General features: G+C 36.6%; 7 protein-coding genes across 13 annotated transcripts in view; 4 read left to right on the forward strand and 3 right to left on the reverse strand.

Annotated features, from left to right (window-relative positions):
• The first annotated feature begins 61 nt into the window (after positions 1 to 61).
• On the forward strand, positions 62 to 10,025 carry LOC105230624 (D-glucuronyl C5-epimerase B). 4 transcript variants are annotated; one of them, XM_049461484.1, is made up of 8 exons: positions 2,544 to 2,897; positions 3,834 to 6,181; positions 6,251 to 6,358; positions 7,476 to 7,985; positions 8,067 to 8,219; positions 8,300 to 9,090; positions 9,210 to 9,424; positions 9,502 to 10,025. In XM_049461484.1, the coding sequence occupies exons 3-8, from the start codon at positions 6,290 to 6,292 to the stop codon at positions 9,651 to 9,653; spliced, it is 1,890 nt and encodes a 629-aa protein (XP_049317441.1). In that variant the 5' UTR covers positions 2,544 to 2,897; positions 3,834 to 6,181; positions 6,251 to 6,289; the 3' UTR covers positions 9,654 to 10,025. The 4 variants fall into 4 exon arrangements, 2 of the variants coding, with proteins under 2 accessions (XP_049317441.1, XP_049317440.1); XM_049461483.1 differs by having other exon boundaries at positions 3,834 to 6,358; XR_007423517.1 differs by lacking the exons at positions 6,251 to 6,358; positions 7,476 to 7,985; positions 8,067 to 8,219; ... (1 more) ...; positions 9,210 to 9,424; positions 9,502 to 10,025 and adding exons at positions 62 to 534; positions 1,698 to 1,818; positions 1,880 to 2,061 and having other exon boundaries at positions 2,255 to 2,897; positions 3,834 to 4,316.
• Positions 10,026 to 10,874: 849 nt separating this feature from the next.
• On the reverse strand, positions 10,875 to 12,025 carry LOC105230625 (coenzyme Q-binding protein COQ10, mitochondrial). Of its 2 annotated transcripts, none has more exons than XM_011211520.4 (3): positions 11,863 to 12,025; positions 11,642 to 11,746; positions 10,875 to 11,403 (listed from the first exon to the last, which is right to left on the reverse strand). In XM_011211520.4, exons 1-3 carry the CDS (start codon positions 11,928 to 11,930, stop codon positions 11,040 to 11,042), a joined length of 537 nt encoding a protein of 178 aa, XP_011209822.2. In that variant the 5' UTR covers positions 11,931 to 12,025; the 3' UTR covers positions 10,875 to 11,039. The 2 variants fall into 2 exon arrangements, with proteins under 2 accessions (XP_011209822.2, XP_011209821.2); XM_011211519.4 differs by having other exon boundaries at positions 10,875 to 11,493; positions 11,863 to 12,023.
• Positions 12,026 to 12,518: 493 nt separating this feature from the next.
• On the forward strand, positions 12,519 to 13,262 carry LOC105230620 (UPF0545 protein C22orf39 homolog). The gene is made up of 2 exons (XM_011211510.3): positions 12,519 to 12,714; positions 12,769 to 13,262. Exons 1-2 carry the CDS (start codon positions 12,640 to 12,642, stop codon positions 13,165 to 13,167), a joined length of 474 nt encoding a protein of 157 aa, XP_011209812.1. The 5' UTR covers positions 12,519 to 12,639; the 3' UTR covers positions 13,168 to 13,262.
• Positions 13,182 to 15,774, reverse strand: LOC105230621 (uncharacterized aarF domain-containing protein kinase 5). The gene is made up of 7 exons (XM_011211511.4): positions 15,605 to 15,774; positions 14,927 to 15,547; positions 14,619 to 14,864; positions 14,309 to 14,474; positions 13,856 to 14,207; positions 13,622 to 13,786; positions 13,182 to 13,558 (listed from the first exon to the last, which is right to left on the reverse strand). Exons 1-7 carry the CDS (start codon positions 15,617 to 15,619, stop codon positions 13,438 to 13,440), a joined length of 1,686 nt encoding a protein of 561 aa, XP_011209813.2. The 5' UTR covers positions 15,620 to 15,774; the 3' UTR covers positions 13,182 to 13,437.
• On the forward strand, positions 15,743 to 17,729 carry LOC105230622 (post-GPI attachment to proteins factor 3). Of its 3 annotated transcripts, XM_011211513.3 has the most exons (8): positions 15,743 to 15,919; positions 16,180 to 16,263; positions 16,382 to 16,545; positions 16,610 to 16,762; positions 16,828 to 16,952; positions 17,009 to 17,145; positions 17,252 to 17,456; positions 17,511 to 17,729. In XM_011211513.3, exons 1-8 carry the CDS (start codon positions 15,880 to 15,882, stop codon positions 17,584 to 17,586), a joined length of 984 nt encoding a protein of 327 aa, XP_011209815.1. In that variant the 5' UTR covers positions 15,743 to 15,879; the 3' UTR covers positions 17,587 to 17,729. The 3 variants fall into 3 exon arrangements, with proteins under 3 accessions (XP_011209815.1, XP_011209816.1, XP_011209814.1); XM_011211514.4 differs by lacking the exon at positions 15,743 to 15,919 and having other exon boundaries at positions 15,987 to 16,263; positions 17,545 to 17,729; XM_011211512.4 differs by lacking the exon at positions 15,743 to 15,919 and having other exon boundaries at positions 15,993 to 16,263.
• On the reverse strand, positions 17,650 to 18,518 carry LOC105230623 (peptidyl-prolyl cis-trans isomerase H). The gene is made up of 3 exons (XM_011211515.2): positions 18,312 to 18,518; positions 18,073 to 18,249; positions 17,650 to 18,017 (listed from the first exon to the last, which is right to left on the reverse strand). The coding sequence occupies exons 1-3, from the start codon at positions 18,393 to 18,395 to the stop codon at positions 17,727 to 17,729; spliced, it is 552 nt and encodes a 183-aa protein (XP_011209817.1). The 5' UTR covers positions 18,396 to 18,518; the 3' UTR covers positions 17,650 to 17,726.
• Positions 18,519 to 18,570: 52 nt separating this feature from the next.
• Positions 18,571 to 21,406, forward strand: part of LOC105230618 (ribonuclease P protein subunit p25-like protein) — a 39,717-nt gene continuing 36,881 nt past the window's right edge. Inside the window, exon 1 of the mRNA XM_011211506.3 lies at positions 18,571 to 18,696. The gene's annotated coding sequence lies outside the window, so the exon portion shown is untranslated. The remainder of the gene's footprint in view (positions 18,697 to 21,406) is intronic.

The raw sequence follows: 21,406 nt of genomic DNA on the forward strand, positions 1-21,406 counted from the left end.
TGAAGTTTTCGCTGCCTTTTCGGCCATCGTCATCGGCATCGTCTACCTCTGTCCGCAGTCGTCGTTGGAAGTCGTTTGCTTCGCATTGGCGTAGCTTCGCAGTTTGGAGTGTCATATGGTTACACAAATAGCAAATGTATACTACCTAGAATAAAAAAAGTAGCTCTGCTTCAATTGGAAAAAATTTCACTGCATGCAGCGACTGTTGACTGCGATAATTTTAGAGATATTTGTACGAAATCCAAGAGAAAAATTCGTTGACGAAGTTCAGTGGACGTCTCGGTGGGCAGAGGCAGAGAAATAAACGTGCTGGTTTAATTAAGCGATAAACTCGAAAGTTAATAATTTGAACGATAATTAACATAGAAGAAATGGATAAATTGGATACCAATTTGGAACAACAATTTGATCTGAATCTCATCGAAGCGGTCAAAATGAATCCGGTCATATACGACCGTTCTCACTACAATTACAAACACTTTGTAAGGAAGGCGCAAACATGGAAGCAAATCGCTGAATCGCTTGGAGTGCCTGGTAAGTTTTTTCCAGTCCAATAACAGTTGTATGTGTATGTTGCATTGTTGCTTGCAGATATGAAATATTTAGGTACATTTTATACTATAGGTATCTACAAACCTACAATACACATGTGTATGTATATCTAATGCTCTATCATATTGGTCAACCTCGAAATCATAAATATGAAAAATACTATTACAAGAAAATTAAAACCGACGAAAAAACACACTACTATTTTTGAGTCTATATTCTCAGCTGATAGAGGTTTTTCCAAACGTAATTGTATAAAAACCAAGCAAGGTGAAGAACGTTGCAGCGAAATCTATTTAATATTTCACCGTGTTGCTTTACAATATATTAACAGTGCAGTATTAAAATTAAAATAGAACAACATATTGCACATGGGCTGGGTGGCCAACGGGCACTAAACCTTTTTTTACTTTGAACATATTTTTTTTGTCAGTTATTAACGACAGAGACGCGGGCGGAGACAACTGCAGCAGACTCGTTTTCGTTGCTATCGTGTATTTGGTTTCCATCGCCCCTCGACTTTCGTTAACGTTGGCGGTTTTCAACCATTTCGAAGATGTCGATGTCGTCGTTGCTGACTGCTTGCGTTTGCTGTACTTTGTAGCTTCGTTGTTTGCTATGCTTCGAGTGTGACGCGTATTTTAATACAACCAGAGAACGTGAAGTATATAAGTATATAAGTATATACTTCACGTTCTCTGGTGTAGCGACGTTTGCCAACGTCAATAAGGCAATGCAAAGTGAGGGTCGCAAGCTACAAAGCAGCAGCACTGCAAAGCCAGACAGTGGCAGCAACAATTCTGTGTACATTTTTTGTATTCCCAACGTTTTGCCTTATCTCGCGTCGATTTCACTCAGTCAGAGAATATAAAAAAATGTATATTTTAGTTTCTCTGCCCTGGCTGTCGGACTCAATTCGCGCTGTTTTTAGTTTCTCTGGTTCAGTCGCTGTTTTCCATTTCGCAGCGGCGCCATATTCTCCATTTGTAACATTTTTACATACCCGTTTGTTTACATAGCACTATTTCATCGAGCAAATCAGAAGTCAGTCTTTCTAATGGTGCTACTTATAAAATTATTCTCTTGCAATTAATGACATGTCCATATTCATATGAAAATTTATACAATATGTGCTTATTTTCTTTAAGAACAAAAATGTACGAAACGTTGGAAGAGTTTGCGGGACAAATTTGCACGTGAAATGAAATTGTGCCAGGAATCTCGTTGGCGTTATTTCAAACAAATGCAATTTCTAGTGGATTCCATAAGGTAAATGTTATTTTTTATTTTTTAATAGTAAAAATAATTTCATTGATCCTTTATTTTGTAGACAATATCGCGAATCTCTTTTGGGTAAATGTAATACTGTACAACAGAATACAAATCAAGTAGCTCAAGTTGATCCGAATCAGCAGCAACAGCAACCGCAGCAACAAGCTGTTGTTGATATATTTGCACAACCCTTTAACAGTAGTGCTACAACTTCGGCACAGGCAATCGCACATCCGCATGGTAAGTTGAACTTATTTACTTGCATAAAATGCGTTCCTTTTTTATTTCTAATTAATTTTATAATAAGAAGTGGACATTTGGCTTACTTTAAACAAAAATAATCTTTTAGTTGCCTTAAAGTAATATAGTATTTTGAATTGGAATATTGTTTTATATCACACTATACACTTAAGTTCACGTTTAGAAATTGCAGTTACAGGCGACACGCAATTGGCCACAACTGGAAAAGATCAGAAACCATACTTTTATGAACCGCCTCTGAAGCGCGAACGTGCCGAAGATGATAATCACGATAATATGTTAAACACGATTAAAATTTTCCAAAATTCGATGTCGCAAGCGGTTAGCGCTGAGGATCAATCGTTTGGGATGGTTGTCACAGACATGCTTAACACTTTGGGTGTCCGACAAAAGGCCGAAGCTAAGGTGCATATTATAAAATATCTTACGGACATGCAATTGCTGGCACAGCATAATAAATATTAAAATAAAAACGCATTGCGATCTATACATCAAATGTGTGTGGGTGCGTATAAACTGTAGTTTTTGTAATAGTCATCTTATGTACCAATTAATACAAAAGATAATTAGCTTAAAATGTAGAGTTGCGATTTGAAAGCAGCTAAGTGTCGTGCGAAAATGGACCTAGAAATATGCAGTTATTATTTTATTTTATTGAAATGCCACAAATCTAAATTTAACTTAATTTTAACATAACATGTGGTTAGAATCGTTTAATATATATATTTATGCTTTAAAACAATTTTAATGATCTTAAATTTACTAATTTCAATAAATTATTTATAAAAAACACAAATGATGTACATATATAAAGGGTGATTTTTTTGAGGTTAGGATTTTCATGCATTAGTATTTGACAGATCACGTGGGATTTCAGACATGGTGTCAAAGAGAAAGATGCTCAGTATGCTTTGACATTTCATCATGAATAGACTTACTAACGAGCAACGCTTGCAAATCATTGAATTTTATTACCAAAATCAGTGTTCGGTTCGAAATGTGTTTCGCGCGCGTGTTTTGTTCAGCGATGAGGCTCATTTCTGGTTGAATGGCTACGTAAATAAGCAAAATTGCCGCATTTGGGGTGAAGAGCAACCAGAAGCCGTTCAAGAACTGCCCATGCATCCCGAAAAATGCACTGTTTGGTGTGGTTTGTACGCTGGTGGAATCATTGGACCGTATTTTTTCAAAGATGCTGTTGGACGCAACGTTACGGTGAATGGCGATCGCTATCGTTCGATGCTAACAAACTTTTTGTTGCCAAAAATGGAAGAACTGAACTTGGTTGACATGTGGTTTCAACAAGATGGCGCTACATGCCACACAGCTCGCGATTCTATGGCCATTTTGAGGGAAAACTTCGGACAACAATTCATCTCAAGAAATGGACCCGTAAGTTGGCCACCAAGATCATGCGATTTAACGCCTTTAGACTATTTTTTGTGGGGCTACGTCAAGTCTAAAGTCTACAGAAATAAGCCAGCAACTATTCCAGCTTTGGAAGACAACATTTCCGAAGAAATTCGGGCTATTCCGGCCGAAATGCTCGAAAAAGTTGCCCAAAATTGGACTTTCCGAATGGACCACCTAAGACGCAGCCGCGGTCAACATTTAAATGAAATTATCTTCAAAAAGTAAATGTCATGAACCAATCTAACGTTTCAAATAAAGAACCGATGAGATTTTGCAAATTTTATGCGTTTTTTTTTTAAAAAAAGTTATCAAGCTCTTAAAAAATCACCCTTTATAAGCTGTAATCTTATACATATTTTTTGTGTGTAAACCAATAGCAGGAAACACCAAACATACAGTCGCACCTGTGAATCCATTTATTGAAATGTATTGAATCACATCAGCGAGTTGATTTCATGTAATTTTTCTACATGCATATTTTATATTTAATTTTTCAACTAAATATTTATTTTCTGCTTAAAACAACAACATATACCATTCTAACATGTTTTGCTTAGATCTATTCTCTAAGAAATATTCACACCTTAGGCTTAATGTAACAGCTAAATTTCGCAATGTATAAATGAAAGTAATATATTTTAGATTTTTAATTTATTCATAATAATTCATAAATGAAATTTAATATACTATATGGGTTTATCTTACATACATAAGCATTTACTATATACATATGCAAGTTTTTTTTTTTTTTATTGGTATCAAGATTTACTGTTGATGCAATTGATCCCTCTTAACATTTTGGAATTAAATTCTATACATTATCCTCCTTGATATTAATATTTTTATAGGAATGAAAACATGGGAGGAAAACTTTGCGTAAATGCTGCATTTCAGGTATGTCATCAAAATAACTCCCACACTGGCCAATATATGTTCGAATTTTAATAACATATCTCGCAGAAAGGCCGACATTTTATTATTGTAGCTTTAGTCGTTAAGGTTATACGTACGTTAAACATCAGAAGGTGGGTCCACGCCCCTTTTTCAGCTCCCAGAAAACGCTCTAATTAAGGTATCGCAATTTTTACTCAAGTTATCGGAATTCAACTTATCTCACATCCGAACATCTAAATTTCTCGAGCACCTCCCACATTATATATTATACTCACATCGTGTGGTGCAGTCCGTACTTCCCCATTCCGATTGTTGTACGTTTGCATCACATCCCAGGATCAGGGGCAGATTGAGCCGCCTGCAGTAGTTCACCAGGCTGTCCACAGCATATGAGCAAGCGTTGGATGCATTTCCCGGAATATATGCTGGAGCCAGACAAAGTCCCCTTCTTCATTGTCCTTGGCTTGCACAGCAACTAGGTGGTGAGGAACTGGTTCTCATCCTCCCCGTTTTTCGCGCTGCCATCCAGCAGGTCCTTTATTCCCTCCAAAAGCTCCTGCGTAGAGGGTATCAACCCTTCTTGTAGGCCTGTCTTCACGCCAGGGACTTCCACGATCTAAACAGTCGTAGCCTGTTTTGATGTGCTTGAGCCGGAGTAAGAGGCATGCTCATCAGCATTTTTTCTGCTCCTCGGCTCTCAGTGGTTATCTTAGTTTAGACGGAATGACTCATCGTCTATACAAAGGTTAAACCTCTATCCGTAGTCCTGTTGTTGTTGTTGTTTATACGGCTTGCTAATCCCCGTTAGGATGGTAAGGATCGTTTGCGTTGTCGTCGAGGTCATCTAACGGTAGGCTCAAGAAACGAGCTGTTTCGACGGGGTCGGACCAAAGGGAGGAGGGTGTTAGATGAGTGGAGTTTGTAGGGCATGCAAAGAGGTGGCCAGTGTCATGCGGAGACTCGTTGCATGCAGGACATACGTTAGGTATGTCGGGGTCGTTTCTGGATAGGTAGGAGTTTAACCTGCTACCGTATCCAGAACGAAGTTGCGCTAGGGTCACTCGCGTTTCTCGCGGCTATTCGTACTCCTCGACCTTTCTGCTTAAGGCTGATACCGCTCATTCCCTTCCTGCGAGGATCTTCGTATTGACGGCTGATGGTATACGGGGCAATTGGCCCCCTTTTCCCATTCTTCTTCTTTTTGCGAGCATTTTCGGTAATCTCCCGATAGGACTCGTCCGATTCGGAGCTGCTCGTCTGCTGGGGCAGCTTTGGTGGTGCTCGATTCAGTCGTAGTGGTCGCAGTCGATTTCGCCTGCTGTAGAACTGTGTCTGTTGAATAATCCGCATAGTTAAAAAACTTCGTAACTAGTAACTTTCTGGGAACTACGAATTTCGATGTCTAGTTAATTCAGGATATTTATTGTTGATACTGTTTTGTTCTCGTATCGGTGTTCGTCGCAGTATCATTATTCCTACGAGCGCAAAAAGAAATTGATTTAGAGCGTTGGCAATCCTATGATGGATAACTACTGTCACCAAACTACAAAACTACCTGTCAAAAGCATATGGAATAACGTGAGAAGCTAATAATGAAATAAATATCAAAACTCGTAAATAGTTCAATAAAAATTTGATTAAGAAGAAAATAAAAGAAAAGAAAACGGAGATTGCTTGGTATACAATCTAATGATTATGTCCCGCAAATTACTTAAAAATTCTGGGACATGTTTGCTGCATGGTAGAAAATCAATCACAAAATTTCCTTTGGACTTCAACGCAAAATAAATCTGTAAATATTAATAGTGAAAATAAAGAATGGTTATTCTTGTGAAAGATATTAAACGAGTGTAAACTACAGGATTATAAAATTAATCGCGGAAGTGCGGCATAGAATCCAATGTTTAAAAATCACACAAAAGTTGGAATCTCAGCAAAAGGCGCTACCGCAGCAGCGACCTTCAATCAGGTAAGCCTTAAGAAATTAACTATGAGATATTTAGAAATATTGAAACGTTCAAACCAAACCAAATCAAAATAATGTTGTCCCATTTGATGTTGTTGTAACGGTTATCTTATCCTCAGTTGGGTGGTAAGGTTCATGTTGGTTGCCATGGAGGACATGTAACATTCAACATGCTGTTTCGACTGGGTCGGTTCATGGGAAGATTGGTATTAAGTGAGTAGGGTTTGCTGGGAATGCAAAAACATATATTTCATATGTCGAGGACGATTCTGGAAGTAGGAATTTAATCTGCAACACTATCCAGCAACGTGTCCTGCGGCACCACGAGCTCGTCGTCTGCCATTGGGCGATGGTTTGATTTGAAGTGTACTATTCTATGAGAGAGGGTCGGTGGCTTCACTGTAAATGGCAGTCAGGACGTGTCTGAAGTGAGTTGCGTCCGAAGTCTGATCGGCGTACTGTCCAATGTCGTCGTCGTAGTCATGGAAAGACCTCTTTATGTTCCTAGGAGGCGTCTCCGTATTAAGCAGACGACTGCGAAAATATCCCATCAGAATCAAAGCAGTTATCGGGAGTTAAGACTTCCCTTTGTGTTTCTCAGGTTTCGGTAATGGGACCACTATTTCGGTTTTCCACACATCTTGGTTAGGAAACTTACTCCTGTTGAGCCTAGGTGTTTTAGCGTCAGCATGTTTATTCCATCTGGGCCAATGCAGTCTCTTAACATTTTGCGCAGCCATTTGTTAACAAATCGTTTGGCTTTGTTTGTCGAGGATGAAATGTGAACTGGAAACATGACTATTGAAAAGCACCAAACGGTTTTTACCACGAAGTAGCGCACCTATTTTCAGGTGATATCCCGTAGATAACATGTGTCAGGAAGAATGTATACATTAAATATTTCGAGCTCGACATCGCCTGACCGAGTAGCTATATCTAATATACTAATTGCAGATTACATAGTCCTGAAATAACAGCACGGTAACGTAGGACCGGCTGTCATATTGTATTTTATTGTTGTATTTAAGTTCCTATTGTTGCTTAAATGGTTGCTAGTATATCCACAATTGTTATTAAAATTTTTTTAATTAGTAAATGAAATGAAATGAATTATTTTCAGCGTGAACCACTAATTTTCCTCATCATAATGCGTTTAAACTTAAAGAGTTTCCTATTCGCACTCATCGCATTTGTAGTACTTACCGGCATAGTATTATATTATTTTTTCCCGGATTTCTTATTCCCTCATAATTTGGTACACAGTTGGGATCGCCGACTAAGTATTCGCGACGGTTATGATTCAAACATAATAGGCGATGGGTTGAACTCTATTTCTGCCCCTCTTCAGAACATTGAATGCTGGATTAATCAAGAGTATTCGATACCGTGCAAGCAGAGCACAGAAAACCATGAAGTATACGTGCCATTTTCATTTTTACGGAACTATTTTGACATAAATGGTGCAATGGTATCAACCACAAGCAGCAGTCTAAATGATAATAGCAACAACAGAGGTGATAGTGTGGTACCCCGATTTGCATGGTCACACAGTAACGCAAAAGTAAATGTGCCCAAAGGGAAGTACGATACCCGTGGACGCTTCGCCTACTTTGAAAACTACAATGTGGAGGTAAGTTTATCAATAAAATGTATTATTTTAATTGTTTCGTATTTATTTCGAATATATATGTATATACATTTATGTTTATAGGTACGAGATCGTGTAAAATGCATAAGTGCAGCCGAAGGTGTGCCAATAAGTACGCAGTGGGAGAAAAGTGGATACTTTTATCCTACCCAAATTGCACAGTTCGCCTTGGCCCATTATAGTAAACATTTAGCTGAACCACCACCAAAAATTAAGGTATTTTATCCTTTATAATATATATGTATATGCATATATGTACATACATTTTTATAAATATTACTATAACATATTCCAAGGTGCTCGAAGATGCTGATACTTATAAGGGAGTTTGGCATACACCAAAATCCAGCAATATTTCACGCATTTGGCATCCAAAATTTAACACATCTGTAATCCAATACGAAACAGCAATTGGCTATGACAGCGCAGTGAACATGAATGTTAATGAAACATTTGAACTAGTATTAAGCGTTGATCTGTTATTGGTCACTAATAGTAGTAGTCTTATGGTTACTCTGCAATCTCGTGAAACTAAACAAAATTACACATTGCACTACATACCCGCCGATTTGCGACTAAGTACTCAGGAGCATAACATATACTATGGCATGGGTACTAGTGCTATAAATAGATGGCGCCATATAACGCGAGACCTCTCAATCGACGTACAGAAAGGTTTAATAAACGGCATTGAAAAGAAACTACAATCTAAGATACGCCGCAATGAATTGCGTGTAACGTCGCTTGCGTTTCTCGGTGTTGGTTTCTTCGACAACATTACGCTTTCAACATACGATCATATGGCACATTTTTACGATGCTGCAGAATGGTTTATACATAATCAGGACTTAAAAAGCGGTGGTTGGCCTAATCCGGTAAAACGTAGCTTAAACGGTTTTCCCGAACTTCGAGCTGGCTGGCTTTCAGCTATGGGCCAAGGGCATGCGATTTCTGTGTTAGCCAGAGCATACTATCATTCCGGTGGTGATAAGAGGTATTTGAAATCAGCGGCACTAGGGCTCAAACCTTTCAGAGTTTACTCAAATGATGGCGGAGTACTAGCGCAGTTTATGGACAAGTATTATTGGCAAGTAAAAACAACATATTAGTGATGAAGAGTGCTAAATGTGAAATTTTTTTTATTTATCAAAATTCTGTCGCTAAATATGAAATATTTATATGTATTATATATTTTATATTAAATAGGTACGAGGAATATCCAACAACCCCTCCTTCATTTGTACTAAATGGTTTCATTTATTCCCTATTGGGATTATATGATCTAAATATGACAGCACCTTCAAGCATTGGGCGTGAAGCTGGTCAGCTTTTCAATCAAGGGATGTTGTCATTAAAGAAAATGTTACTGCTTTACGATACGGGCTCTGGCACCAGTTATGATTTGCGGCATTTAAGTTTAGGTAGTTTTCCAATATTTAAATAAATAAAAAAATCTATCGCTAAAGTCTATGCTGATTTGAAAAAAAACTTTTAATAGGAACCGCACCAAACTTGGCCCGAGACGATTATCATGCAACGCATGTAAGTCAATTACTGTTATTGTCTACAATCGACAGTGATCCCATTTTAATGGAAACGGCAGAGCGATGGAAAGGTTACATGTTTGGCAAACGCGCCAAACACAACTGATGGCGTAACAGACGTATGCGGCACAAAAAATCGTTTAATCCAGTGCGAAACTGAAACTCCGAGTGATATTAAATTTAATCGAAATTAAGTTTTCTTTTATTTACTTAATTTTATTAACAAATTATGCATAGGCTTTACTTTTATTATTTGTAATTTTTAAATCGCTTTTCAAAAATTATAATAATTTTAGTTGCAAATATCAATGTTAAAAATATGTCATGCAAATTATAGTATTTATTTATATATAGTGTAAAATTTCTCAGCCAAATTATACAATATGAAATGACTTTTGGTACAATTTATAAAGTTTACGTTTTACAAGCTAATTTCTCTTATTTTTTCATATAAAACATATAATATTTACATTTATTACATATTTTGTCTTGGCTTGCTGTTAATTACATTTATACAAATTTCTACATTTCGTTAAATTCATTAATTCGTATAAACTGAATACTTAGGGAAGTATTTTTCACTTTTATAATAATTTGTAGAATAGTCAGACAATTAGGTTTATATGGTTGTAAGATTCTCAAAGTAATTAAATACGCGTTGTTATACTGTTAAATATCATCGACTTCGTAAGGGGAATGTTTGACAGTATTTATTAGGTTACTACACAAATATACATACATATGTATATAAATACATATGTGCATTTGCATAAATATCATACAAATTAAATTGATATTTGAAAATAGTTATGGAATAACGGAAACTAATTGCTAGTTTTTTAATCAGTACGTCAATTTTAATATTTGACGACACTTGTTTGCGCCTGCGTGTAATTGTTCATTACTATCTAGTTCCACAATCAATGCTGCTGATAAAACGATTAAATTTCTGCCTTGTCACTTACACCTTTCTAGATCGATAGTAAATATTAATTCCTACATTTTTAAACATATGCAAGCGATGTACATACATGCGGATTCCCAACATTGTCTTGTTTAATATATAATTGCCAAACTATCCCGAATCAAGAAATACATAATGCACCAACTACATGGGCTACAAAACAGATTAATAGTATTCCCTGAAGCGAAATACATGTTGAAGTAAACAAAAAAAGTTGAAAAATATTAATATTTTAAATAAGATAGCATAGATCTGTATGAAACATTCTTATAATAATTTAAAACCATGACATAGCAATTCTTAAATTTTTCTTGAATTTATACATATTTGTTTCACAATACTTTTAATGAATAAACAAGAAAGTATGCATGATAGATAGTTCAAACACTATTTATTTAGTCTTACAATTGTACAGTTGCAAATGTATACAATGCTTTCATTAATCTTTTAAAAAAATTAATGCAATAATGACATAAAAACTCTTGAATAAAATTAAGCTTATATTTATTTTGTTTTACTCAGCATTTGTCAGGATCTTCGCCATGATAAAATATGCGATTTAATCGAAGGTGGTCCATATCTCCTTTCGGCTTCCGCGACAAAAGCATGCTCCATTTGATCACAAATTAAATCGAAAAATATATTCGCAATATTACTGTGAATTCGGGATTTAAATTCAAAAGCTACTTTAAAATCCACAACACATGATTGCGGAATATCCTTAAGGCCGGGACTAAATCGCCAATCGTTTAATAAAAAGTTGAATAATCTGCCATCGTTACATACTGATTTAACCAAATTAGGAGCACTAAGCGAAACATTCGACGTATACCGCTCGCTAAGTGGTGGAAACCCAACTATAAGATCAGCTTTGAAACCGCCATTTCTTTGACTATGTACAAGGGATTTTTTGACATATGGTACAAATTTATAGTAATTGGAAACGTCAGAAACAACAGCGTACATTTCATGCATTGAATAGCTGCAAATGGGCAAGATATCAACTTAAGTAAGTAATGGTGCCCCAGACTGGGCGCTCAAAGCTGAGCCAAGCGTAAATGGGGAAATGCGCTGTCCTCGACTTTAAGCGTCCACTCTGCGGACACCCCAATATGTGCCCTTATGCCTACCCTATTAATTCTTTTTTAACATATTCCCGATTTTTATTCGTCAGATCACTGAAAGTGAAAAAAGCTCTTTGTGCGTAATTTAGGATACCTCCAGCAGCCGTGCAGCTACAAAAGAAATAAATTATAGTTATTTCTTACATTTAATTCTTTTTCCATATTTGCATTTTACGTTATATAATATGCAATTTCGATTTGTTTATGTATGAATTATTTATACTTACGACAACTGCTTACAGGAGCAACACACAAGCTTTGTATTTGACAGTAAAATTTGTGCATTTTTAAGCATTATAACTTAATAATGCAACGTGAACATATCCTGCTATCATCGTAAAATCCTACAAGTAATAATATAATCAGCTGTTTTTCAGCTAAAAAAAATGTTCTTTGATATTACTTTTGATTACACGGTTGCATGAAATCATATTTTCAAACCGTTCACAAATATTCAATAAATATGTTTGTTAAAATGGGAACATTTAATAATATTTTGAATATTCGAAGACAACCCGTGTCGAATGTGATTTTTTTTTGTGTTTGTTTAGTGATTGGTTATAATTTAAAACCCACTATAAAGCAAATGTCGGAGTGCTTCTTCATTTTTGCCCTAATGTTTTAAAGTGCAACATATTCTCATTAACTGTGCGGTATTAAAAGGAAAGGCGAGTGATTTATCGGGAACAGATTAAGGGCTTAGATTAGTAAATTGTATCCCTGTTAAGGGTGCTTGATATTTTTTTAATTTTAATTATATGTTTCACTAAAAGAAATAAAATCAATTTATGTTGTATGAAATACCGTTAATGATAATCAAGATATTAAATATTTTAGCATAGGTTAATATTATTTTGTTCTACTGTGTTTATTCATTGCAGTTTAAATTTCTGGAGAAAGAAGAAGAGTATTTTATTATAAAGCAGCTGATTTTATTTTTCTTTAAACATCCTCAATCTTTCTATCTACTGCTCATTAATAATTTTCTAAATATCATTAAAAATATGTCGAAAGACGCTGACGATCCACTACAGAATACTTCCGAAACCCCTGGCATAATTCTGAAAGACTCTTGGTCTGTAAGTATAAATTATTTCACTTTATTAAAATTTCAAAAGTAAGTTTTAATTCAGATCCGACCATGTTCTGTGTATAAAGACGAATACGACGATTGCACAAGTATAAAAGCACGTTTCCATCAGTATTTTATTTATGGCGAAAGTGTTGATTGTTCTCAGTGGAAGAAAGATTACGATAATTGTGAGCGTTACGTAAATTCCAATGGAAACGATGTGTTAGCTGGAGAAGCAGTAGTTCGTAGTGAAGCGGAGCGTCGACAAAAACGTATGGAGGCGTATTACGGTAACAATACATGGAAAAAACGTGATAATCCTCCGGAAGATTGGTCAAAACCTTTACCAGAGTGGTTGACTAAGAAAAACGAGAATACGTTTTTAGAGTTGAAACAAATGGAATTGGATGGACGCAAACCAGTTGAAGAGATAAATAAATCCTACTGTGCCATAATGTAATTAGTCAGCAAAACTCAAATGTTAACAGAGTTTATTTTCAAAATGTATATACAAAACAATTAGCTGTATAAAGCTTATTTATAGATCATAACAAAGTTTCATTGGTACTTATTTTTTAACTTATTGCAACTTTTAAATAAGCATTAAATTACAAAACATGGATTTGTATTTATATACATCTCAATCAATAATTTTAGAGCATGTAACCGTTATTCGTGTTACACGCAATTTCACAAGTTATTTGCTTATAAAATGTTACGTTTATAAAAATCATAAAATATTATGTTTTTTTATATCATCTAGTAGCGTCCGTGCGGAGCTTGGTGCTCGATTAAGTTTATACAAAATATTTATGTACAAATCATAGCACGATATACGAAATGACGAGGCCCTAAAAATATATTACAATTACTGAATTTTTTTAAATAGAAAATAGTGATTGTTTTATAAATACCACAAGTTATATTCGAAAATTAAACGTCTGTAAAACCAGAATAAGTAGCTTCGAATTGAACTGTATTTGACGTAAATGCAATGTTGTGCATATCGTGCCATCGTACGTGGTCTATCCACTACATCACCATGTTGTCGACTAATGGCTCGTATGGTATTTAAATTTCTTTCAAAAGTAAAATATGTGCATGAAGTGATAAGTGCTATATGAAATATTTATTTCTATTTTACTTACCGCACTACAAAAAGCATATTTCGGGGCATTTCCTTAAGTGTGCCCATTATTAGCTCAAAATTTTTCTTAGCAACCTGTTGAATATACTCGATGTCACTTTCGCTCAATTTCGTCTTAATACGTCCACCGTGTATACGAATGGGTTGCTGAAAAAGCACTTCCGCAAATTTCATATGATCTTTTATGCCTATTTGTCGTGCGGCTAATTTCATTTTTTGTTCATCTCTTAATACCGTCGCTTCCCAAAACTCACAAAGAGGCTTGCGTACTGATTCGGGTAAGTATTCGTATAATCCATGATCTAGAAGAACTAAATCGGCCTTTCCTGTTTTAGGATTTTTTCGTACATATACTATAATAAAATAGAAAACGCATCTTTTATTCACATTGACAGCAGAAACAGTAAGTATTAAACAGTTTAACATCGAAAAATTCGATAAAAACCATATTTACCGTTTCCCGGATGCGGGTCGGCATGGACAAAACCTGTGTGGAATATTTGCTCCGCAAAGATGTTGAAAAGTTTTAAGTCTACATCTTTTAGATCAAGATTTTCGCATTGTATGCGCTCCACGTCGTTCACTTTGAAGCCATTAACCCATTCCATCGTAAGGATACGCTATATGAAAGTAATATTAATCAATGTGTTAGCTCGGCAAAAATTTCCAAAAATATTATACATATTATAATATTTTTGGAAATTTTTGCCGAGCTAACAACAGGATTGTCCGACTGCCATGGAAACTAATTTATTGGTAATTACCGGTTTTGTGTAAGTCCAGTAAATATGTGGAACATGCACATATTCAAATATCTTTAGATCTTTAGCGCAACGTTCAGCGTTTTGTCCTTCATTCTCAAAATTTAGTTCTAGTGTTAAGTTTTTTCGTAAATCGCGTAATATCCAACCGAAATTGTAATTTTTAAAGAATATTTCTATGACATCCTGCAGAAACATAATTGTTCCCAAGTCACTGGTAAATCGTCTCTGTAAGTCACCATATTGCACCTAGGTCCATAAGTAGATAATTTGTATTACTAATGCAGCTAAAATTAAAAAATAATACAAACCTTTACTGCGACATCTTCACCAGTTTTTAATTTAGCTTTGAAAACTTGTGCCAGACTCGCTGCAGCAATTGGAGTGTAATCAAAATCGGAGTAAATTTCTTCAGGCGTCGAACCGAAGTCTTCATAAAAAACACGTTGTATATCAGTTTTTGTTGTAGGTAAACATTTATCTTGTAATTTCTCCAATGTATTCGTATACTCTTTTGGTAATATATGATTAATAGCAGCAACCCCTTGACCCATTTTAATGTATAGACCTCCATTTAATAAGCATGTCTCTAGCAAACGTTTAGCGCTTTTCAAATGTACTTGTTTAAGAAGGAAATCATAATCAGAACAATTTTCATTTTTTGAGAGCATATAATAATCCATTGCAATTAAAGAAGCTGTCTTAAGAGAGCGTAGGAAGCGTATTGTAGCTCCACAGTAAATGAATTCATTAACAATTCCATCATAGGTAATAAAACCAGTTATAACTCCTAATAAACTAATGCCCAAGTAATGTTGCCTATGAAGAGGTTTTGTTGACATCTTAGAAAAATTGCGATGGAAAGAGGAATGACGAAGATGTGTAACTTGTACATATTTGCTGGCGGGAGTTATTCCTTTCCAGGTTGTCCCCTAACAATTAATGAAGCAGTTATTATATTTATTTTTTTCTAAAGTTAATCAACTTACGAAAATTTTATTCATTTTCCTTAATCACATGTATTGGCGGCGATTTGTGCTTACTTATTTATTTTTGTTTTGTTTTCTTCCTCAACCTTTCTTAACAGCTGATTGTTATAATCAAAACAAAAATCAGATGAGCCTTGGTGTATCCTCCAATTTCTTTAGTGATAAAAAAGTTTACATTTGTACCGTATAGTACAACAGTGTATCATGTGGATTCTTCATAAAACGTTTATTTTTTAGTTATTATCATTTATTTATTTTTCGCTTTAATTAAAAAAATGGAATATATAAAATTATATGGGTCTTTCACGTCTGATGGTATTTAAATTTGTTATGGTATTAAGAATACAAACAAATGCAATATGCTTTATCAAAATTTTATGCAACACTGTTTATTAACCCCACACAGCTCCAACTACCCTAAAATCGATAAGGCAATGCATGTGGAGAGAGATACGAAAAATGTTAGATATATAGTGGTGAAAGTTTATAATTATCTGCTGTTAAATACTTTAGAATAATGTATGATTCAGTCTACCCTAATATACTATATATTTTACTACTTATTTGTTTCGTAGTAAATTGTCATGCGTCTATTGGAGATCGCACACAATTCTTCCATAATTGTCGACAAAACTGTGAGCGACAAAATTGTAGTGCTGGTAAGCAAATATTATGGTGTGTATATGCACCAAGCGTTAAGAGTACGACAGTGAACTGTCTCAGTTTAGTGGAAAAATTTAACAAAAATACATAGTACTCCATATTTTATATATGTAGATGGGATCGAAATCCAAGAACAGGCTATAAAATACTATCAACAGTCTGTATTTGATAAGGCATTTGCTTGGAATTGTGCAGATGAATGCCAGTATGGTTGTATGTGGCGCACAGTAGACGCCTTTGCAGAACGTGGTTGGGATGTTCCACAGTTCTATGGAAAGGTAACAATCTTTTCTTTTTTATGAATTAACTTCATATAAAATTAAAAACTTTTTTACGATTTAGTGGCCATTTGTTCGTTTTCTCGGCATGCAAGAGCCTGCTTCGGTGTTGTTCTCCATATGCAATTTAATTGCGCACGTTCGAGCGCTCCGCCGATTTCGAACTGAAGTTCGCGCAGATAGTCCGTGCTATAAGCTGTGGCACATTTTTTCATTTGTAAGTGCTGATTTAATTTATATATATAAAAAAAATTCAATTATCCTAAAACTTGGATACCTTAGGTGTGCATTAACGGTTGGATATGGTCGTCCGTGTTTCATACAAGGGACTTTCCTGTGACAGAGTTAATGGATTATGCGTTTGCGTACAGTATTGTACTTGTGTCACTTTACTGTATGGTTATGAGGTAGGTAAAACTTTAAAATATATATTTGCTTACATATCTTTATAAACAATTTTCAGAATGTTATATCGTCATTCATTGATTCTTCGAGGGCTGATTTCATTAATGTTCCTATCATTCTTCGTCAACTACTTTGCGTACCTGAGCTTAGGGAAATTTAGTTACTCTCTTAATATGACAACGAATGTATTAACTGGTAAGAAAACTTCATAAAGATTACAATATCTATTAGCTTGACTTTAAAATAATCTTATTTTTATTATCCCCTTAATATTTTCTAATACGTAATTCTTTATCAATAGGCACCCTATCTGCACTTGGCTGGTTTATTTGGTGTTACTTTGAACGTCATCGAAGGCCGAATTATCGAAAAATTATCCGCTTCTATATTTTATTTGGGATGTCAATGAGCCTGGAACTATTGGATTTTCCTCCAATTTTTTGGTTAATCGATGCCCATGCTTTGTGGCATTTAGCCACAGTTCCAATTATTTCGGTGTTTTACGAGTATGTAAATTAAATTATTTCCTTTTTCGAAATTCTCATCTTATTTATGCTTAGTTTCATCATTGATGATTGCCGCTCGTTACGTAAGGAAATGCAATTTGAGTTTGAAAAGCTAGGCAAGCAGAACTGAGGCTTCCAGTATTTTTGTGATTATGAGGCACTTAAGATTAACTAGCAAATTTTATTCTACTAATTTAAGAATCAAAGCTGTATAAAATTTTATTCTAATTATGATGTATACATGAATTAATAATAAGAATGGTACAACTTTTACATTTGTCCGCATTGTGATATTGTTACTGGTAGTTTAGGTTTATTGTTTGGGCCTGTAGGCACATTTTCAATTTTTCGCATTATAAGGAGTCCGTCTAGCACACGCCCAAAAACAACATGCTTACCATCAAGGAAGTTACATTTAGCACAAGTGATAAAAAATTGACAACCATTTGTATCTTTACCACTGTTAGCCATAGAAAGAAGGCCTGGCGAATCATGTTTTAGCGTAAAATTCTCATCAACGAATGTGCCGCCATATATGCTCATTACACCTGTACCATCTCCCTAAATATTAAGCTTTATTAAAAATACAAATTGATTAACACTTCACACTACATACATGGACAAAGTCACCTCCTTGAATCATAAAATCTTTAATAACACGATGGAAACTAGCGCCTTTGTATCCCATTGGTACATCGTCCGGCCGGTATTCACCCGTGCAAAGTTGACGGAAATTTTCTGCCGTTTTCGGTACTGTATCCGCAAACAACTCAAAAATCATACGACCAATTTCCTAAACAGAAATTTTCAAGTTTAATGTTGACGGACTGCGAGATATGTATGTTTATAACTTACCGTCGTACCAACAGATATATCAAAGAAAACTACTGGATTGCTGGGGTTGCGTAGTTGTGATAGAATTTGATTCCATGTTGGCATTTTACTTTATATTTGCATATAATTTATTCACTTCTATTTCAGAATAAGTTAAAAATGGTTAAATGACAATTAGCGGTTAAGCATATGAAGACGAATGTTGTATACATATACTTATGTTGGTATGAATTTAGTTAGCATGCATCGTTCTTTTGTATGACAGTTGTCAGTGACAGCCTGTCAGTCCTTAAATCAGCTGTTTTCTTTTGTAAATAGTTTACAAATTCCGTTTGTAATTCTGGGCGCAAAAAAATATTGTGATTTAAAGTGTGTTAAATTTAATTAATTATTTTTCCAATAAGTTGTAAGTACGCATGAAAACGGAAATTCCAAATGCTATAATTTTAATAACATAATTTAAGTGAGACGCAAAAGCCTTTAACAAACATATGTCAGAGGAGAGAAATGAAAAGTTATATTTGATGGTGTAAAAAGTTTATGAATTAAAATAAATGTACCTGGGGGCTTACGTACATTATAATGTATAACCCTGCATCTTTTTGTTAATCGCAAACGGTACAAACAACATTTAATAATTTATACATATGTATGTATTGCTTTTATAGGAGAAAGTATTTGTCGTAGATAGATGGTTTGCACCGCGACCGCGCGGTTTCCTCACATAGCCCCAACACATTGATGAATTGCAGTAGGTAGGTGCTATTGAGGCGAAGTGATCCCTATTAGGAGACATGGATCCAAGAGCCTTTATGCGTCTGCAGACTGCTGTACAGTCAATCAGCATGTGTTCAGGCCCATGCTATAAAAGTGCATCTTGAACTTACGATAGTCAGTGTAGATGCCTTTGATAATGCGTCTCACACTAGCGTGATCAAGGCACTCGAGAGAAGGAATGTAACCCTCACGATACGCAGATGGATTGAAGCCCTTCTGCGCACTAGGGTGGCAGAAACAACAGTTGGAGAAAGTAAGATTCGTCTTGGCACTACGAGGGGCTGCCCACAGGGTGGAGTACTATCCCCTCTGCTATGGAGCCTGATAGTAGATGAACTACTCGAGTTACTCACCAGCAATGGAATCCGCTGCCAAGGGTACGCGGACGACATCATCATAATGGCGAGAGGCAGATTTGAGAACACTCTCTGTGACATTGTTCAATGGGGCCTAAACTTGGCGAAAGGATGGTGCAACACGGTAGGGCTAAATATCAACCCAGCAAAGACCACCGTGATCCCATTCACTAAGCGGAGATCTGTTCCGGGCCTGAGATCCCTAACAATCGGAGGCACAGAGGTGGAAATGTCTAAGGAAGTCAAATTCATTGGCCTCACCTTAGACTCAATGTTAAGATGGAGTAGGCACTTGGACCTAACGCTATCCAAGGCAACTAGAGCGCTTATGATTTGGCCGGCAGATCATGAGGATGCAAGCCAAGCATCATTAGATGGCTGTATACCATGATAGTAAGGCCTATCGTCACCTATGGAGCGGTTGCCTGGGCCACCAAAGCGGCGCAGTCTTCGGTGATTGGAAGACTGTCAAAGCTGCAAAGACTTGTATGTGTCTGTGCTTCGGGGGCAATGCGCACATGCCCCACGGTGGCACTGGAAGTCATACTAGACCTCACACCGCTGCATCAGGTGATCAAGCTAGCAGCAAAGCACACCATGCTGCTAATGTCAGCGGAAGGCTGTGGAAGAGGGAAGATCATGTGCTCTAAACAGATGGACGCTCTAGCGGAGAGCACACCGCTGGCCCTCCTCCCACGAGATGGCACAACAAAAAAAATAAAACTCAAGAAGAATTTCAAAGTAACTCTAGGCAGCAAGACGGAGTGGAATGATTCCACGCTGGAAAAGCTGCTGGAAGACAGTACCATTCAGTGGTACACTGATGGCTCAAAAACACCGGAAGGTATTGGGGCAGGTATTGCGAGACCGCGTACTAAGCTGTCCATACCTATGGGCTGCTTCCCAAGCATCTTCCAGGCTGAAGTTTTTGCCATTAGTCAGTGCGCGGAAGTCAACCTCAGCCGCAACTATCGCAACCAGCGCATAGCTATTCTCAGTGATAGTTAAGCGGCACTAAAAGCGATCCTATCATACGAGACCAAATCGCTTTTAGTCGAGGAATGCATAGAAAGGCTAAACCGCCTGTCCTTGTGCAATCGGGTACACCTAATTTGGGTACCAGGGCACAAGGGAGTAGAAGGAAATGAGAAGGTCGACGAACTGGCCCGCACGGCAGCAGCGTCCAAGATGTTGGGACCAGAGCCATACATAGCGGTAGGACCCCACACTCTTAAGGAGCTGCTCCGCACGGAGGAGAGAGAGGAAAGAGAGCGACACTGGCGGCAGGCAGCAAGTATGCGCCACGCTAAGCTGTTTCTGGGAGGGTATAATCTCTCCAGGTTTAAAGAATTAATTAACCTACCCCGTGAGAAATTTGAGCAATATACACAGGGCACTGTAAGCTCAGGAAGCACCTGTCCAACGTGGGCATGGTCTCCGGTGCTAACTGCCGGTTCTGCGACCTGGAACAGGAAACACCAGCACACCTAATCCTAGATTGCACAGCAATCTGTGGAAAAATGCTTAAGGCCCTGGATTCTATTTATATCAGCAGGGATCACATCACCTCACTAGAGCCCGGCAAACTGCTGGAACTGTTCAGGCTGCTAGGGCTCTGGGAGGTCATGTGATATAGGAGAGGGCACAATAGACCCTAGGTCGCGGTGCATTTCCTCAATTATATTTCAGATGATCCAAACATGAGAAATCGTGTCCGCCGCTGAAAAACGCATCTCATTCACCCAGCTATTTCTCCCACAGATGCCATCAAAAAATTCCGAAAAAATATAATTCCGATATACTTCATGATATGTGGAAAAGTTCTATTGTAGAATAAAAATTTCTATGAAAAAAAATGTCAAAAAAACAGGCCAGATTAGCCCACTGACCCCTTGACTCGGCCATCTTGCCACGCTTTCTCTGCTTTGTAAACGTGTTCTTGCGCATGTACAGGTGCAATTCTCAGCGACTTCGACCTTATTG

Source organism: Bactrocera dorsalis, unplaced genomic scaffold (assembly GCF_023373825.1).
Source record: "Bactrocera dorsalis isolate Fly_Bdor unplaced genomic scaffold, ASM2337382v1 BdCtg042, whole genome shotgun sequence".
In the NCBI taxonomy this organism is placed as follows: Eukaryota; Metazoa; Arthropoda; class Insecta; order Diptera; family Tephritidae; genus Bactrocera; species Bactrocera dorsalis.

Bases quoted from the DNA above. Each gene is read 5' to 3' on its own strand.
- LOC105230624 (XM_049461483.1), top strand. From the start codon at position 6,290: ATGTTTAAAAATCACACAAAAGTTGGAATCTCAGCAAAAGGCGCTACC. The intron at 7,986-8,066 runs GTAAGTTTATCA...TTATGTTTATAG, and splicing joins TTGAAAACTACAATGTGGAG to GTACGAGATCGTGTAAAATG. The intron at 8,220-8,299 runs GTATTTTATCCT...ACATATTCCAAG, and splicing joins AACCACCACCAAAAATTAAG to GTGCTCGAAGATGCTGATAC.
- LOC105230625 (XM_011211519.4), bottom strand. From the start codon at position 11,930: ATGCTTAAAAATGCACAAATTTTACTGTCAAATACAAAGCTTGTGTGT. The intron at 11,747-11,862 runs GTAAGTATAAAT...TTTCTTTTGTAG, and splicing joins TGCTCCTGTAAGCAGTTGTC to CTGCACGGCTGCTGGAGGTA. The intron at 11,494-11,641 runs GTAGGCATAAGG...GCCCATTTGCAG, and splicing joins GTTAAAAAAGAATTAATAGG to CTATTCAATGCATGAAATGT.
- LOC105230620 (XM_011211510.3), top strand. From the start codon at position 12,640: ATGTCGAAAGACGCTGACGATCCACTACAGAATACTTCCGAAACCCCT. The intron at 12,715-12,768 runs GTAAGTATAAAT...GTTTTAATTCAG, and splicing joins TTCTGAAAGACTCTTGGTCT to ATCCGACCATGTTCTGTGTA.
- LOC105230621 (XM_011211511.4), bottom strand. The intron at 14,865-14,926 runs GTTTGTATTATT...TTATGGACCTAG, and splicing joins GTGAAGATGTCGCAGTAAAG to GTGCAATATGGTGACTTACA. The intron at 13,559-13,621 runs GTATTTATAAAA...ATATATTTTTAG, and splicing joins ATTTTCGAATATAACTTGTG to GGCCTCGTCATTTCGTATAT.
- LOC105230622 (XM_011211512.4), top strand. From the start codon at position 16,122: ATGTATGATTCAGTCTACCCTAATATACTATATATTTTACTACTTATT. The intron at 16,264-16,381 runs GTAAGCAAATAT...TTATATATGTAG, and splicing joins GCGACAAAATTGTAGTGCTG to ATGGGATCGAAATCCAAGAA. The intron at 16,546-16,609 runs GTAACAATCTTT...TTTACGATTTAG, and splicing joins TTCCACAGTTCTATGGAAAG to TGGCCATTTGTTCGTTTTCT.
- LOC105230623 (XM_011211515.2), bottom strand. From the start codon at position 18,395: ATGCCAACATGGAATCAAATTCTATCACAACTACGCAACCCCAGCAAT. The intron at 18,250-18,311 runs GTAAGTTATAAA...ATTTCTGTTTAG, and splicing joins ATATATCTGTTGGTACGACG to GAAATTGGTCGTATGATTTT. The intron at 18,018-18,072 runs GTATGTAGTGTG...CTTAATATTTAG, and splicing joins AAGGAGGTGACTTTGTCCAT to GGAGATGGTACAGGTGTAAT.